Genomic DNA, 17,211 nt, shown 5'->3' with positions numbered 1-17,211 from the left:
GAGAAAAAACCAGAGTCAGAGACCTAATAGTGGACAATTTTGAAAATTATAGTGTGTGTCAATAATAGAGATAACAGTGAGATTCAGAAGGAATAATCTCAAATAATAGGGAAAATGAGCACCTGTCAGCCACAAAGCCATTAGTATCAGGGCTTTTATATTTGCAACAGTTAAGTCGGGAGACACTTACAAACTTAACAACACAGCAAATAAAACATGGAGCTGAGGAACACAGGAAGCAATCCCCCTCATTCAGAAAACACTGCTGTGGAGTTTGAAAATAAATGCTTCCAGTATGCAACTCGCTGCCCAAATCACTGGTAATGAACACTGCAAACACAGCAAAGGCACCACAGCATCTAGCTGGGTTTGCAGATGTGAGTAGCTCATCAAGCCATAGCATCTGCAGGCAAGGGACAAACAATCCCAAACCAGTAACACCAGACTCCTGACCAAAGTTCCCAGATACAGGAGTCTGCCTACACAGAGCACCCAATGTGATCCAGTGTGTGCCCTTCTCAGAAGGATGAAAACCAAAGGCTTGTAAAACCATGTCTGAGACAGACCTGGAATACAGTGCCCCGGAATGGGAAGCCCTGGAGGAAAGACCTTGCTGAGAAGGCTGATGGTTAGGAATCTTCAGCCTGGAGCAGGTGGGGACTAAGGAGAATAACAGACAAAAGGAGAGGGAGAGAGAGATATTACACCAAGTGAAAATGGAAGGACAAATTCTGCAGCAATCAAACATCTTGTCAATATTCAGGAAAAGAAGGCATAAGGGGAAGCTGAATAATAACATTCCTCTCATGAGTAACACTTCTTGACATGCTAGTCAATAGTCAATCCTTATGGTATCCCCACCTCAGATAATATAACTGTCCTCAGTTAAAGACAGGGAATCAAGGCAGAAACTTCCTCAACTCAGACAACTGGTACCCAGCATATCCCAACCCCATCAGTCCACAGCAGTCCTTAGCTGGACAGTAAGTATGTAACACTGGCTGCTAAGATCCCACCCACACAGAAATTGAAGTTTTGCTGCCTGCCCTCAAGCTAGAAGAAGATGATCACATATCCATGCAAACTTGGCCAATGTGATAGGACCAGGCTGGTACAGGGAAAGATGGAGACAGCTCTGCTCTAAAGCTGTACTGAGTAAAAGCAGCATTTGCAGCAACAATTAGATATGCAAATAAGCACACTGAAGATTAGTGACGGTTTACTGTTGTCATGGAGGAAAAAAAGCACCTTCAGTTCTGGGTCAGACCCAAGGACTGCATTTTCTTTCCCTCACTGGTAAACAGAACTGGAGAGAGCACTGGAAAACCTAGGAGCCAACATCCCTCAACACAGCTCAACCTGGGACTGGAGAGGCTGAAGCTCAGGGAGCAACATAACCCAAATAAAAAACCCTGCCTGCATCAACCCAGAGAGATAAGACGATGGCAATTCTGCAGATACTCAAAAATATCAGGAGGTAGAAGCACAGGCTGGAAGAAAACACCCAGACCATGCAAAGGTCAAGCTGCTTCCCAGCATGGCTGCTGCTAGGGGGAGGCAGATATGGGGGAAACTGGGGGCTTTTTTTTCTTACTAAGAAGACCTCCCCAATGGACTTCTGCATACACTTAACTAGACAGGGAAACAAGACCAACATGAGGTACTCAGCTCCAATTCCCTTGAAGCCACATTGGGAAGATCTTGTCTGAATGAAAATACACACATGGCTCAAAGCCTCCCTGTGTCTTTGGCTATCCTCACAGTCCTCCCATCCCTTGTTAAATGATGGCTGCTGAGAGAGAAGAGGAGGCAATCAACCTCAGCTTTCCTTCCCACCCTGGGGGTTTCTTCATAGGAGCAGCTGGCCAAAGCACTGCCTTTGTTAGAGCAGCCACAAAAAACACAGACACCCACCCTCAGCCCCCCTAAAATCCCACAGAAGAGCCAAGATAAGTTTATAATAGAAACCCTGACACAACCTTAACTATAGCATCCTAAATAGAAGGTGATAATCTGATCTGTGTGTGAACTAGCTCCCCTTGTCTCAATGGTATTTATCTAACTTTAACTCTTGTTACAAAAGGGTTGAGTCATATAAAAGAGCCAGCCAAGTAACAAAACTGCAGGGCTTGCTAAAACATCAGATTCAAGGATAAACAGGCACAATCCTAGAACAGGTTAGAAAAGTCTCTGCAGGAGTGCAGGTAGCCAGAGCTCCAAGCCTGCGGACAATGGTATTTTCTTCTGCGCTACAGAGACTGTCACAGCCCAGTGCAGGGGTGGGGGCAGAGGGTGCAGAGCACAGGGCTCTGCCCTTCGGTTCATGGCAACACATAGTAGTACCCAGCGCCCAAGAAACCTGATCCCGTAGCAACCTCATGTATGGAAAGTGCCCCAATCAGATTTCACTGTGTCAGGAGAAGAACAGTATTTACTCTGCATACAGATTAGTCACAAAACTGGGTCACTTCTTGCCTTTTCAGAGAGAGAGAAAAAACCCAACTGAAAACAAAGCTTCCTTTTCAGATCTTTTTGTGTCTTCCCCCAAACTTTTAAAACTACATGATGCAGTGTGGTCACTCACAGCTGTCTAAGCTGATCAAACAGTACCTGCATGAGTAAGGTCAAAGCACATTACACTCACCAGGTTTACATTTTTTAGAATTCAGTTCATTAGCTACTTACCGGTTCTTTTCGAGTTCGTTGTGCGTAGACCTAGAAAATAAAAAAAAATTTGGATTAGCCACCTTTGACCTCTGGGCACCAAAGTTCAACTGCTGCAATCCGTACACATCCCCACTGGCACATCACACTGCAAAGCCAACCAACGACGCACATTAAAATCTACAGTCTCATCCTCCTTGCTGACAATATGTCCCTTCCCTCCAGTGCAAATGCTGGTACCCTTACTGCTACAGAAAATGTTCCCTAGACACTTAAATGCACACAAAATCCCAAAGAGAGGCAATGATTAGAACAAGGGACCAGAGTTTGTCACTTCCAGACTCCTGGCACTGCCACCAAGTCAGTACAGGGCTGAAGTTGTTTCTTTGTGCTTTAATTTCTTCATTCTCGCTACAAAAATATCGGTATAATCTTCTAATGCAGGAGCTCACAGAGAATTAATCTGTGCATCAAATACATGGGAACCTTCCTTCCAGCAGAACTGGCCCTGTAGGGACAGCCCCTGGAGCCCTTCTGCCGTCACGTGCCAGATTGAGCCAATTTAGCAGAAGCAGACATGGCCAGCATTTGGGCACAAAATGGGATAGCCAGTACCGCCATGTTTTCAAATATCATTGGCACTGCGTAGCGCATTTAGGATGCCTGGAAACCCCTTGGGGATGGGAACAGCCCTGCCACAACACCAGCATGCAGTGAAGTGACCCATAAAGTGACACTGTGATACTCGACAAAGGAGGGGGCTTTGTCTTTATACCTGGCCACCACACCAAGAACACTGATAGTATTCCTTAATTTAGAGCCTTGCAGCTTGAAAATTAAACCAACTAGAAACAAAAGGGAAACCGGCAAGTTCATTCTCTTTGCCTCTGTGATGACAGAATGAGTGGCACAAAAAGTTTAAATCCATTCAGGATTTCTAATCTAACCCAGGTAAGGTTGTTGAGGATTATTTAAAAGGATAGCCATTTGTCCAACATTTCTCTTTAACAGAAGGTCACCTTAAAATAAGAGTAAAAAGAACCCAAGAGCTTAATAAAAAGGATCTATTTTCTCTAATTTGGCATCACATTTCTTCCAGAGCTCTGAGAAGATTATCCTCTATCCCCCATCTGGAGAATCCCACAGAGAATTCTACAATTAGGGAACTGAATGGAGGATGTGCTTCAAGGGAAACCCTGTCATAATTAAATGCTTCTCCAAAAAAAGGAAGGAGGAGTGCCTAACAGGTGTTAGAACTGCATTGAGAATGATGAATAAACTGTGGATGTCTGCAAAAAAAAAGGTAAATGAGCCTTAGCTGACCATGGCTGAGAACACAGGAAAACCAAAATGTTAGTATATACCTGTGCAAGCCACCCTGCTCAGCAGGACATGGGACACCCTGAAAGCAATGCACACGATAGTCAAACTCTTCATGTTGAGAAAACTCCTGAATTCCCTCCCTAAAGTAGTGAATTCTGGTTCCCATGAATCAGAAACATAATATTTAGTCCATTATGTTTATCATAACATAATATTTAGTCCAAAAAAATTCCCAAATCAAACCCACACCCCACCCTCCTCGTCCCTGAGTCTAAACCAGCAAAATCCATTTGTCCAGGCAACTTGGACACAAATGAGCCCATCAGGACTGAGCTGAGGCCCTTTAGAACCACTGCCTGTATGAAGTTTGAAACATGCTTATTGTTCTTTTTTACTGTATGTTCCTGCAGGATACTGCACTCTTCTTGGCTATGACATTAGCAGTTATAAGGCCAAAGATATGCAATGGCTTGAATTCCTATATTATATCGAGCCAATTACCAAGGCCAGCGCTGAAAGAACAAAGTTTGGCCCACTGCTGTGAACAAAATTAAAACAGCAGGCTCTCCTTACTCCTCTCACACAGGAGACTCTTTATTACCTATCTGCCTTCCGATGAACAAGGCAACTGAGAGAGGTCACAGGCTTTTCACCAAGTCAGGAAATATTCACTGTGACTTTTAACCACGTCTGTGGCAAGGAAAAAAAAGCAACCCCCAACACCTTCCCACTGAAGCTGAATGCAAACAAAAGAATCTCAGTGGTATTGAATCAATCCTACAGGGAGGCTTCTTCTCTTACCTGCTTATGTTTTGCTTAATCTCACTGGGGACCATCTGGAAAAGTTTTAATTTTTTATTTCCCCTGGATTCATGAAAAAAGTCCAGCACTGCTCCTCACTATCACCATTCACTTACTCAAATTTTCTGTGACAGTTTCCTTTTGCTTGGACAACACAAAAAGGGAAAAAACCCTCTCTCTTCTGTTCATTACTCATTTCATTTTCTATAGCTCCTAATCAAAAGATTAGTTTTTACCCCTCATCTTTGGGCTGCACATGTTACTAAGATTTATTTGGAGTTAAACAAGGACAGTGCTGTCAGTGAAGTGGAAAAAAGTGGAGAAGCCTCTACTGATACAACTCAGAAAAAGAAGTGCCTTAAATAGGTAAATAGGTAAACAGAAGAAAATGTAACTGGGTCTCTAAGTGAGCTGGTCTTATCATCAACTGAGAACTTAGAGACTATCAGCAGACTGAAATCAAGGCCTCATCCTGGTGCACCATCACCAGCTTTTTGGTGGGTACAGGATGAACACCACAGCTGAAAACTGTTGCCAAAACCCAGGGAACACTCCAGTTGTACTGCAGCAAGTAACCAGTGTGCTCAGTGTGACACCGCTGGGCTGCTGCTGACAGCAGCCACAGCCTGTGTCACTCCGTGAAACAAGGACACTGCTGTTGAGCATGGACCACAAACCAGGGGAATTCACACCCCTGCTGTCAGGTGGACAGGGCAAGCAGAACCTGCAAAGCTGAAACCAGAGCCAGGCGGGTATGGACACACTCAGAGGGGAAAAGAAAAGACCAAGCACATGTACTGGCACTGCTCAAAACGTCAGCTGCAATTTAAAAGTAGCTCCAGCACAAACAGTCTGCAGGGTCCGCATTTAAAAGTCAGGTTTCTATAGCAGACATTCTTTAACAGTCAATTTAGAACACCCAAACTGATAACTACTCCTAAAAACTGAATAAATGTTATTAAGAAGGAGGATCCTGCTCACTACATTTTGAAAACAGCTTGGAAAAAGATCAATAATGAGTTTCAGAAGCTTAAGATAAAGGAGCCAAGCAAACAACAACAAAAATAGCAGAGCAGTCCCTGTCTATGCAACAAAAAGTTCAAAGAGGACAAACTCAAGTTATCCCAATTTACCCCAGATACCTGAAACTGCATACAGAATAGGAAGAAAGAGGGAAGCAGAAATTGTCAGTCATTCTAATTAAAGGTTACATGCAGCAACCTTTTTGTGCCTGTTACAGTGATATTGCCTGCAACCTCGCTATCCAACACAGTAACAAGGTGTTCCTGAAGCATTAAGCTACACTGAGATCCCCCAGTAAATGAGAATCTGCAAGTAATTTGCCACTTTACCCCATTTTTCTTTATTTAAATAAAATTTCTTCTACCATGGCAGAAGCAGCCCCCAAATTTGCCCAAGCACAGGTAAGGCAACACAATTAACTGCAGCAGAAAGGAACAAGCTCTAAAGAGCATTGAATTCATTTGTCATTGGAGTTTTTACTGTAACTAAAATCACAAAGCTGCCACATGACATGAAACACAGCTGACCTTTCTGGTTTACACATTTATTATTGATAAATGGGCCAATACAGGCATTTGCAGAACATCTGCATTTTGGTTTGGGATCTCAGTGAGGTAACTATTTTCTACTGAGGAAATCGCAGTCCTCAAGAGCCCTTGTCCTATGCAATACACAGGTGGCATTTAGACCCAATGATCCTGTCATCTCTCTTGAACCTGGTCATCTTCCTGCCTGTATTTGGCATCAGCTCCTGGCTCCAGAGGAGTCCTGGCTCCAGAGGAGTCCAGGACTCCAAGAGCTCCATCTGCACCACAACAGATATACTGTTGTCTCAGAGGTGCTGCTGGCCATAAGTAAGGGGTCTCTTCCAGTACATCCTTAATGCCTACACAAGACCCAGTGCTTCTCCTCCAAATTCACTCACCCTACTCAGCTTTATCAAGAGTTTAATAATTAAAGAAATATCCCACCAGCTTGTGAAAATTAGGGTACAGTTACTGGAATCCTGTTTAGCAAAACAAGAACATTAATCTGCAGACCAGGCCAACTGCTTTCTGTCTTACTTCACTCAGGTTCAGCTACTTCTCCTGCTTATGCATCATCACACCATATACAAACACATTCTTCTTCATTTTACAGACCCTTTCCACCTTCTGGCTCTGCTGACCCATTCACTGGGCCACTAAATTCCCCTGCAGGAAATGCCTTCTTCTGTTCCCCAAGCCAAGAATAACCAATCCTTCTGAAACCAGTAAACTACATTACTGCTCTCTTTTTTGCAAGTTCTTCCTCAAAAATGACAAAATTAAATCATGGAAAAGAAGGGTGGTCAACAGCTTTTTTACATTTTAAATATATCTGTGTCCACAAAACAGAACTTACTGTCTGAAGAACCCCAGTGTTTTGCCAGGGTTCCAAGTGGATCAACACCATAGTAACCTATGAAACCAGGGCAGAAGTCAGCCTGGGAAGCCCACAAAGAACCTTCAGCACCAGCAGCATGTCAAGCTTCCAGCCCAATGGCAAGACAAATGAAGGCTGCACAAGAGTTAACTCTTCCTGCCCAGATATGCTCAAGAGCTCTAAGGGAGTTGTGAATCCTCCTCACCTCTGGGAGGCCCAGAAGTTTGGCCCTCAGAGAGCTGCAGGGGAGCCTTGGGAACATAGCAACTTATTGTACTCAACACTGCCATGAGCTCCTACAGCTAGGAGGAGCAAAATGCAGCTGAACAGAAGATGGCACAGCTGGAGCAGGAGTCCTTCTGCTGCCATCCTTATGCCCCTTGCAAGTAGCAGCCTCAAGTCTAACAAGAACATCACCTCAGCCTTGCGTATCAGCAAATCTAACAAAATGTTTCCTTCCAAGCAGTACCGGAGACAAAAATTATCGTAAGCCATTACTACCTCAATAATCCCCTACACTGTCTGGCCTTGAGGTCCAGAGTAAATTCTTCTCCATGAGGAGTTGAGGTGAGGGGATGGAACAGACTGTTTCACCTTCTCACTGACGTCAGTGGAGATGCACCAGATTAACCTGGCCCCAAACTCTGGCTAGTTTTTCTGTCGCTCTTAGACGGACACAGTATCAGATTCCTCCTAAGGCTCGGATCAAAGCTGTTTTCCCAGGATCAAGCCAGACCCTTTCCAAAGTTCACATTCTCCGTCTCCAGCAGAGAAGGGAACGCAGCCGTACTGGCATCTGTTCGTGTTTGTTCATCTTTGCAAAAGGAGAAATGGCCCCACAGTTTGTTTTCAGCTCAAAGAGCAGAAGAGAGCTCTTCCACGTGGTTCACAACTGTAGAAAGTCACCTACCCCTGTGTTTCTACATAGTATTGGGAAAGTCTCCTGCAAGACTCAGTCAAAACAACTTTTAAAAGTATACTGCATACTTCCCTTCAAGGAGTAAATATATTCAAAGTCACCTACAGTATTTACACAGCCTCTCTCAATTTGGTACCAGCTCCCCATAACCATTATTTTTGTTTGCAACATTTCAAAATTAAGTCTTCCATAATACTTTTTATGCAGGGGGACAACACCAACACACAGAAATTATAAATAATTTTCCCAAGGTCACACAGGAAACCTGTGGCAGAGCAGGGTACTTAATTTGGGTTCCCTGAACCCCAGGATAAGGTAGGTGTTCTCAGGCATCCCAGAGACAGGTAACATGAACACTCATGCCATCTGACTCTTGGGTCAAATACCCCCAAAAAATCACATAACCATTGTGAAGTGTAAGTGGGAAAGTGAGAAAAAAGCCCACAACCAACAACAACCCAAACCTAAACCAGCCTTGATGTCTTGCCCACTGTCTGCCAAGTGGGCTATCCTGACTCTCAAACACCACTGGTACAAAGTGCCAGAGAACAATCTAAAATGGCAGCCAATAACAAAGCAGTATTAATTTACTGATATAACTCAACCAATAGACATATCAGACATAACCCTCAGCTGGGGAAGCAACATTGTTCTGTTGGTGCATGTTCTGCTTTTTCAGCACACAGGAGAAAAGAGCAGGAAGACAGCTCCTCCTCGCTGAGCACCACGAGTTTATCCCAGTTCCAGAGCTGAGCTCCCCCAAACCAGACTGACATCCTAATAAGCAGCACAAGGTGGCACTCTGCAGGGAAAGGTTTTCCAAGCCAGGCGACATAACAGCAGGAATGTTGTTTGCATTCAGTGCTGCAGTCAGGGGCCAGCAAAGAAACCCCAGTTGGCTTCCCTCCCTACTGTGCAGGCTGGGAGCAAGTGTGCTGGTGTGGGCTTTTTCCTGCACCACCTGAGACCCTACATGCTGATCCTAGCCCCAAATGCTAGAGGAAAACTGTCCTCATGCAGGGCCCTGTACGGCCAAGAGGAACTGGGTTTGCTGAACAAGCAGCTATTCAATATTTTGTTTTCTCTTCATTGTTCAATGCGTGGCCTCAAGCCAAGTCCTGCTCTGAATACAGAACTGGTGCTTTCCTTACAGGCTTTTTGACAGGCTCACCGAGAGCAGTGGCTGGTCAGTTCACAAGCACATTTATTGTCATGCATCCTCACTTTCCAATCTGGAAGCTAAGAAACAGAGAAAACAGAACTGCATGTTCCATGTCCCTGTGAGTACTTCCATGAAAACCCCCAAGGACCTCGTTTTCTGGGCCACTTTGCATGTTCTAAGCACAAGCCCTGCTGGTGCCCCCTCTGGCTGTGCACCACCAGCGCTTCCACAGTCCAGATCCCAGGTCTGTATCTTGGAAAAGATCAGTGTGAGGAATAGACAGTTTGGGGGTCTCCCATAACAATCTGGCCTGAAAGGGGCTTGCTGACTGGACACCGGGCAGCTGACAGCAGCCAAGAGTGAAGCAAGTTCTCCAAAGTGGTATTCATTGCTCCATTTGTCTGTCTTCTGTCACAAGTGAGCAAAAGTCCTACAGAAACCACTTCCTTTTCTTCCCAGCCTACAGTTAACCACGTCAAAAGAGGCTGGTACACACAGATCAGAGACAAAGGCTGATGTATGTTCATTTGGTGAAGTACCTTAGCCATTTCAGTAGAGAAAACCTAGTCCATCCCCCTTGGACATGCAGCAGACATCATCTATAACAAATTAAAACTTGGACAATTCAGGTAGATTCTCACATGCCAGAAAAAGGAATATTTTTGCCTTCACCAAGGCAAGACTCCTGTCTGTGATCCATGATGCAAGGGAGTTTGAGCTTCTTATAAACAGATTCTTGCCTTTTTTTTTTTTTTAATATATTGACAAAACCGTGTATTTCATGACCTGCTGAAGAAAAATGTCACCATTCACTTCCAAGCTCTCCCATGAACAAGGAAGAGCATGACAAAGAATGAGGACAGAAAAATACAAATACTTCTTTATGTGGTCCCTGTCCTGCTGATTCCCAGTAGGATATGTCTCACTACATGGTCAAGGACTTGGCCCCTTCCAAGGCCACATCAGAACCAATATCCCACTTGCTGGTACCTGCATTGCAGTGGTTCAGAGAAAAAGAATAAAGACACAGAAGGCAATTTTCAAATCTATCTAGAAAACTTAGGAGATTAAGTCTCATCTTTCAAATAGTTACAAGCTCCAAAACATCTATACTGCTCCCAGAAAACAGGATTAGAAAAGAGTGTGCATTACCTCAACATACAGATGGTGGGAACCATATAATGTGCAGATGGTAGGACCCATGTAGGTCATCTGACGCGCCCAGATCGGGCAGCCTTTCGGCAGCAGACTCAGGAAATGATCCAAGGGCCCAGCATGCCGGGCCCTTCCCCTATAACGTGCTTCTTCACACACACAACATTACCCTTTTGAGGAAGATGGTCATTTCCAGAAATAGCCTAGGCAGTGTCCTCTGCAGTGCAGCAGTCTGTTTGGGGAACACGTACTTCTCTGCAAACCCACATCTTCTGCCCTCAAGAAACTGCCGTCAGATGCACTGGGGAAAGTGAGGCTTTTTGTGTAAACACCACCTGACTGAACTGCACTTTGTTTGAAAAGAAACTGATGGCATTTGTATGGCTGTGGGCCAGGCCAGGCTTCCTTCACTTCTGTTTAGGTTTGTTAGTTATCTCTCATGTTGCAACCATACTGCTGCAATACTGTGCCTAGAGATGAAGGCAGGGGGAAATATACTTTAAAACAGGAAAATACATTGACAATACTGTTAGCTGCATGCTGAACTAGGGAAAACGAGGCACAAAGATTCCACAGGCTGCAAGAAAATCAGGAAGAGAATCCAGATGCCCTTATGTCTCCAACTGTATTCTGTCAACAGGGACATACTCATTCAGCATTTGGGAGATCCATGGAAAAGAAAGGCTGAGAAAAACAGAAGAGCTTTGATTTCTTCCATTCTTACAGTTCTGGCTCACAAGCAGCACCAACAAACATGAAGGCTGCAAGGTGGCTACCTCCCACAGCTCCCAGATGGCCAGGCTGCTTGTAAAGCAGTTCGTGAACTGCTGCACTTTGAAGCCTCACAGTTAAAGGCAAATCAGAAGCAGTGCCATGTTACCTTACCATGCCTATATGCTGCTTTACTGCTGCCCAGGCACCTGGGCAATGACCACTGGAGTAGCAGCCCCAACAGCAATCCCAATGTCTTCTGTCCTTTCTCACAAGTTCTCCCTTCTTGATGGTGTAACAGATGGTAGCAGATAAATGAGAAGCTTTCAGAAAATAATCGACTATTTCATGGAGAGGAGCTTTAATCAAAACTGAGGCAAAAGCATTGCTCTCAGTCCACATGCCTGCTTGTCACAGAGCAAGCAGCAAGGCATAAACAAGTAATTAAGATAATATTGGAAATCATCTAAGGCTACTTCAAACTGGATTCATAAAGCAACAGAACTGAAGTGAAATCACTTTCATATCAGAGAATGAAAGGACTTAAAGTACAGTAGGGAACACAGAAAAGAGAGATGGGAATATATCCAGCAAGATGGAAAAAGCAGGCCTGTTCTCTCTGAGCTGATCAACAAGGCAGTGTCTCATAGAGAAGAGATCCAGGCAAAGGCCAGCCAAGTGCACAGCCCCAGAGACCCACAGCCTCTGATCAAGAAAGCCCAAAATAAGTCAACAAAAACAAATCCTATCTTTGTTGGTTCAAAGAAGGTAGGAAGTAAGAGCCAACACTCTCAGGAGGAGAACAAATAGCAGCCAGTCTTTGAATTTGGGCAGAAGTTTGTCAGGAGGGATCAGGAGATGATGAACAGCAGGAACTCCAACAAGCAAGACAATTAACTCAGCAGCAGGACATTGACCAGTCTGTTTGGGTCAGAAATAGAAATGGATTTGAAAGCTCCATCAGGAGCAGGAAAGGAAAAAGTCAGTCTTACCTATAAAACAGGAGAACAGATGGAAACAACACTACAGGTGACAACCAATTCACTGCCGAGCACAGCACCAGGTCAGGTTAAACAAAACCATGAAGGATAAATCTCTGCATGTGCTGTGAATGAAGCATTACACAGAGAAGATACAAAAAAGGGTACAAATGTGCTGAGATGGGAAGAAAACCAAAACAACTGACAAAGAAGGAATACGACTTAAACCAGAGAATTGCCTGTACAGTGAATACAATGGAAAGAGAAAACAAGAGAATTGCAGGAACAGTTGACCAGATTTGGCCCAAATATCCTCCCCACCATCCCAGGACACCAAATTTCTCTAGGGGCTGGGACTAACAAGCTTCACATTTCAAAAGACCCTGAGAACATAAGAACCAAAATGTGAAGTTTCCCGTCATCACAACTGCACTGTGATCAGTGATGCAAATCAGCCCACGGCAGCTGCAGCACAGCTCCAACTGGGCAGTGCTGCAACACAAACAGCATGAGCCCTCGCTGACTCCCACTGCTGTAAAACAGCACACTCCTGCAGAGGATTCCCCCCAAATCTGGGAGGACAAAGGGATCATGAGCCTTCAGCCACATACAGTGACACTTCACAGCAGACAGATGCTGCAGCAGAGAATTACAGCTCAGTTGCAGATAACATCAACAACTGGGCCTACTTCTAGTTTACACAAAGGCCTCTTTGCACAACTTGGTTAGTCTAAAGAGAACACAAATTACATTTTACAACTACTGAAAGTACAAAGTATAAATTGAGCCTAGAATTGTGGGTTTCTGCATAGACTCCCTGCCGCCCAGCTATCCCTATATATGGCTATATTGCTAATACACAAAGGAAAACAGGAACTGCAGCTCTGCAGGATCTTCTTCCTTGGAGGTTTATAAAATAAACAGGGTGACAAAGAGGAACACAGTGGGTTACCCCATGGAAATTGCTACATCAGCTCTTGCACTTTTGGAGGCCTCATTCCTCACCAGGGAGTGGGGTTTATGCTTCTCATGCCATTTGTTGGGTTCACCCCACTTTCTGTGCTTTCCCTGGTAACCTGCCAGCTGTACTGCAAAGCCAAGCACCACTGAGAAAACACTGTATACAAAACGTCACCTACATGGGGTACTTTGTTTTCCAAATCATGGCAGGATCTCACACAATGCAGTGCTGGCAGGTTCAGAAACTCCAGCATCACTGGGAGTTGCCTATCTGTACTTGCAGATTGCACTGGGGCAAATTACATCAAATGGGCAGAGGGGATGTGCTGAGGCTGAACAGAGTTCAGGACAGTCCTACCTGCCAGCCTTCTCTAAGCACCTGTATGCAGGTACAAACCTACAAAGACAGTGGGATTTGAATAGGGGGTGATTTGCCTCTTGTGCATGGACCACCAATCCAGCTTCCCAGCCCAACATTTATACTGTCATTATGCTTTCTCAAAAAGAAGTCATGCACATATCTTACTGTACTCAATACTGCTGGCCAGTCTACCTCAATATCTCTAAGAGAAAAGCAATCCTTGACAGCTCAGCTTTGTTCAGCTTCCCTTTCTTGAAAAATTAACCAGCGCATTCAGGTATACCCTCTACTGGGAGGCAATATCCTGTCTCCAAGTATGTCCAGACAAAGTTTCAATAGCAAGATGAAGATTCTAGATACTAATCACACTGCTTGTACATGATCAAAATGAAGCATAACTCAAAACATAGCACAGCAGATCTCACACATTCTCTGTTTTACACGTGTGGATTTGTACTCTGTGAAGCAAAGCCGGGTCCTGAGCCATGAATAGAGCTTCACTACAAGGCTTGAGGCAGAAAGCAGTCTCTATCCCCCCCATATTACACAAGGGCCAGATTCTAATCCACCTACACACAGCGAGTCAAAACTCAACTCCCACTAGCTGTGGAGTGAGGTGTGATCCAGTGCAAGAGGATTGAAAAAAAAAACCCCAAAAAAACTCACAAGTAAATAAACAAAGTATCATCCAGAAACAAGTAACAACTATAGAGCCTAGGAAGAAGGAAAGCTGTGGACAGAAAGTCTCAGGCACTAGGTCTCTGGGACATGAAGATAGGGGTAGGGGCTTTGTGCAGAAAAATAGATCAACAAGAGCTGACACAGCAATTTTCTCTTTCAAGAATTCCTTACAAAAGACAGGCAAAACACTCAGCCACCTGCACACCCTCTCTCCTAATAAAATCATAATTACAGGACTATCCTAACTCCAGAGGCTCTAGGAAGGACTGAAGATTGCCAAGTACTCAGTCAGCAGCACGATGTGGGGGGAGGAGGATGGAATCCTCCTCTGACAGAAAAGATATAATATATTAAAAGTGTACAATGTTCACTAACCCCTCTATTCCTCCCTGCACAGTGAGGTACAGCTGCACAGCACTTCTGCTGCGGTAAATCAGATTTCTTGTGTACCAGACACCCAAGGCTGACTTGCAGATTCACCTGCGGCCACACCCTTTGAGCTTCTGCACCCATGTTTGTGAACCTGTGCCACACTAAGCCATCACCTAAGGCACACAGTGTACCTAATGCACAGCTACACACCCACCCCACAGCCCTTGCTCCGGGACACTGTGAGCAAACCAAGCTTAAAGCCAAGGATACCTGAAGGTTTCAGCAGTACAGTCCCCATATCAACCCTCAAGAGAGAGTTTCAAAGGATATGAGAACGAAGGTCTACAGAGAAAATTCAGCACAAAACCAAGTGATGGGCTTTAGAAGTGGGGAAAAAGTTTCATATGCATAGACAGGAGTGTAACGACAGAGAAAATGAGGAGCTGCACCAGTAGAACAGTCAGAAGGGCAAAGAAACCCAGACACCCAGATTTCCAAGATAACATGCCCAAAATGCCTTACCATACTCATCACAGCTGCTGACTCCAAGCTCTGCAAGCAATCTGCTACCAGACTGTAGGTGTCTGAAAGGCCCTTGGGAAGCAGCGCCAGACACAAGGGAGGATAATGGGAAGAGAGGAAAATGAAACGAAAAAGAAACTGGACAGAGATCAAACCCTCCCCCATGGAACTGAGCAATAGATTATTTGAGAGCCCTTAACAACATGGGCCTCCTGGGAGAGCTGAAGGCTCCCAGTGCTGCTGGGAGGATGCTTGGTATTTCCCCAGGATTAGACCAAAAAAACAACAGGCATTCTATGTGCCTGAGAGCCTAAATAAAAACAAAACACAAATGACAATCTAATGTTGTAACGTAATTTCAGATTTCGTTATAAATCTTAACTTCATTAAATTGACGGTGTTATTGGGGGAAAAATAATTTAACATCCCTACTGTTTATTTTATTTCCTGCTGACACAATGATTTAATTGATTGAAAAGTATTCTCAATTATTTCCCAAAATGTACAAATATCAAGCCAGGCTAATCCTAACTAACTATAATGAACCTTTCATATAATTGGGTCTATTAGAACTGCACATGGAGGGTCCATGACAGCAATTTCCAGTGACACTGAGTACAAGTTAATGTACCCATGGAACTGCACTCCCAGAACAGACGACTTTATTTTTAAACACATTCATGTTTTAACTCAAACTCACTAGGTCTTTCAAATATCTGCATGAAACACTGCACATTCATGTAGATAATGATTGCAGAGGGAAGCCCTCTGCAGCACAACGGAGACAAGCAAAGGAAAAGAGAACCTGAGCCACAACAACCTTCTTTACAATTGCATCACATGAATTAGAAATTATAAAGCAATGTTCTCCCTCTTATCTATTTGGGGTAGAAAAGAATTATTTTGCTGAGACTGTGAGACCACCATAGTTCTGTAAGAATAAGAATTCCTCCACCACTGCCATCCAGAACCAGGCTGTCTGCTTCTCAGAACTTTCTGGGTGTTTGTGCAATGACAGCACAGAGCCTGTTGGGAGGAAATAGCTGTCATGTCTGGGCTGCAAATGCTGAAGGGAAATACTTGGAATTAAAATATTAATCAAACAAACAGGCTTCGTAAATACCCTGTATCACAAAATCATGGATTATCTGGTTCAATAAAGACCATCAACAATGTACATGTGCCCATTTGTAAAAGAATTGTAAAAGCATATAAATAAAAAATAAAACAAAAAGGAAAACATTGTTGCTTTCCCAAGGTTGCTTGAGAGATATTTTTACAGGAGGCTGTTTTATTACAAGATCTGCATGAGATCTAAATGCATAATTACTCTACACTAATGAAACATTTTGAGACAAAAGCAATCTAAGAAAAATCTCTTGTCCACACATGAAATGTAAGTTTTGTTCTTCATCAAGGACTTCATATTTAATTCAAAGTCCATTCCACCTCCACCAGACAGAACTGACTGAATTGCCCCTTTGATTTTAACAGGAAGAGATGATACAGAGCCTTCCTTAAACAAGGCTGATGCTATACTCAGCATCACACAAAAGACACTGCAGTGAATTTGGAGGCACCCTAAACTTCACAGTTGTCACTTCCCAGCACTTCAGCCATCTGGAAGGCCTGCCATCTCCTACAGCAAGTGCAAGCTGCTACGACTTGTGCTAAAAGAAACTTCCATTTCCAACTGTGCATGTAAGGTCTGAGCTCCCCAAAAGACCCACTTTGGTCTCTGCCTGGAGCAGATCTGACACTGGTCACTCCCTGAGGCTGAAACACCCACAGGAGGAAACGCTCTGGATAACAGTGCTTTCACTCTAAAGATTCAATTTGCTCTCAGTATTCCTTGTATAAAGAAGGTTTAAGTAAGACTACAAAGTACCTCTTCTGCTTCTCTGTTGCCTTTCCCCCACAGGAATATATTCAGCCTGTCAGGCTCAAGGGCCCAGCGGGCTGGTGTCAGCACCAGAGCTGCCCTGGGAGAGCTGTGCCTGGAGCTCTGTGCTGGCAGGGCCTGCTGAGCACCCTGGCCCCAGGGACTGGGAGTGCTCTGCATCCCTCTCCAGCCTACAGGCTGCTGGATTCAGTGCTAAGGATTTCCTGAGGGGGATGTGCTTCCAGCTCTCCTCTGGAGAAGGGCAGGTTGCCATGACAAAGGCCTTTGAGA

General features: G+C 44.3%; 1 protein-coding gene across 2 annotated transcripts in view; it reads right to left on the bottom strand.

The window, feature by feature from the left end:
* Nucleotides 1-17,211, bottom strand: part of MXI1 (MAX interactor 1, dimerization protein) — a 55,549-nt gene that overhangs the window by 25,914 nt on the left and 12,424 nt on the right. For both annotated transcript variants that reach the window (XM_068198020.1, XM_068198021.1), the window contains exon 3: nt 2,686-2,715. In XM_068198020.1, coding sequence (XP_068054121.1) covers nt 2,686-2,715 — 30 coding nt within the window. The remainder of the gene's footprint in view (nt 1-2,685; nt 2,716-17,211) is intronic.

This window comes from Anomalospiza imberbis, chromosome 8 (assembly GCF_031753505.1).
Source record: "Anomalospiza imberbis isolate Cuckoo-Finch-1a 21T00152 chromosome 8, ASM3175350v1, whole genome shotgun sequence".
NCBI classification, from domain to species: Eukaryota; Metazoa; Chordata; class Aves; order Passeriformes; family Viduidae; genus Anomalospiza; species Anomalospiza imberbis.
This window is presented reverse-complemented; position numbering and strand designations above follow the sequence as displayed.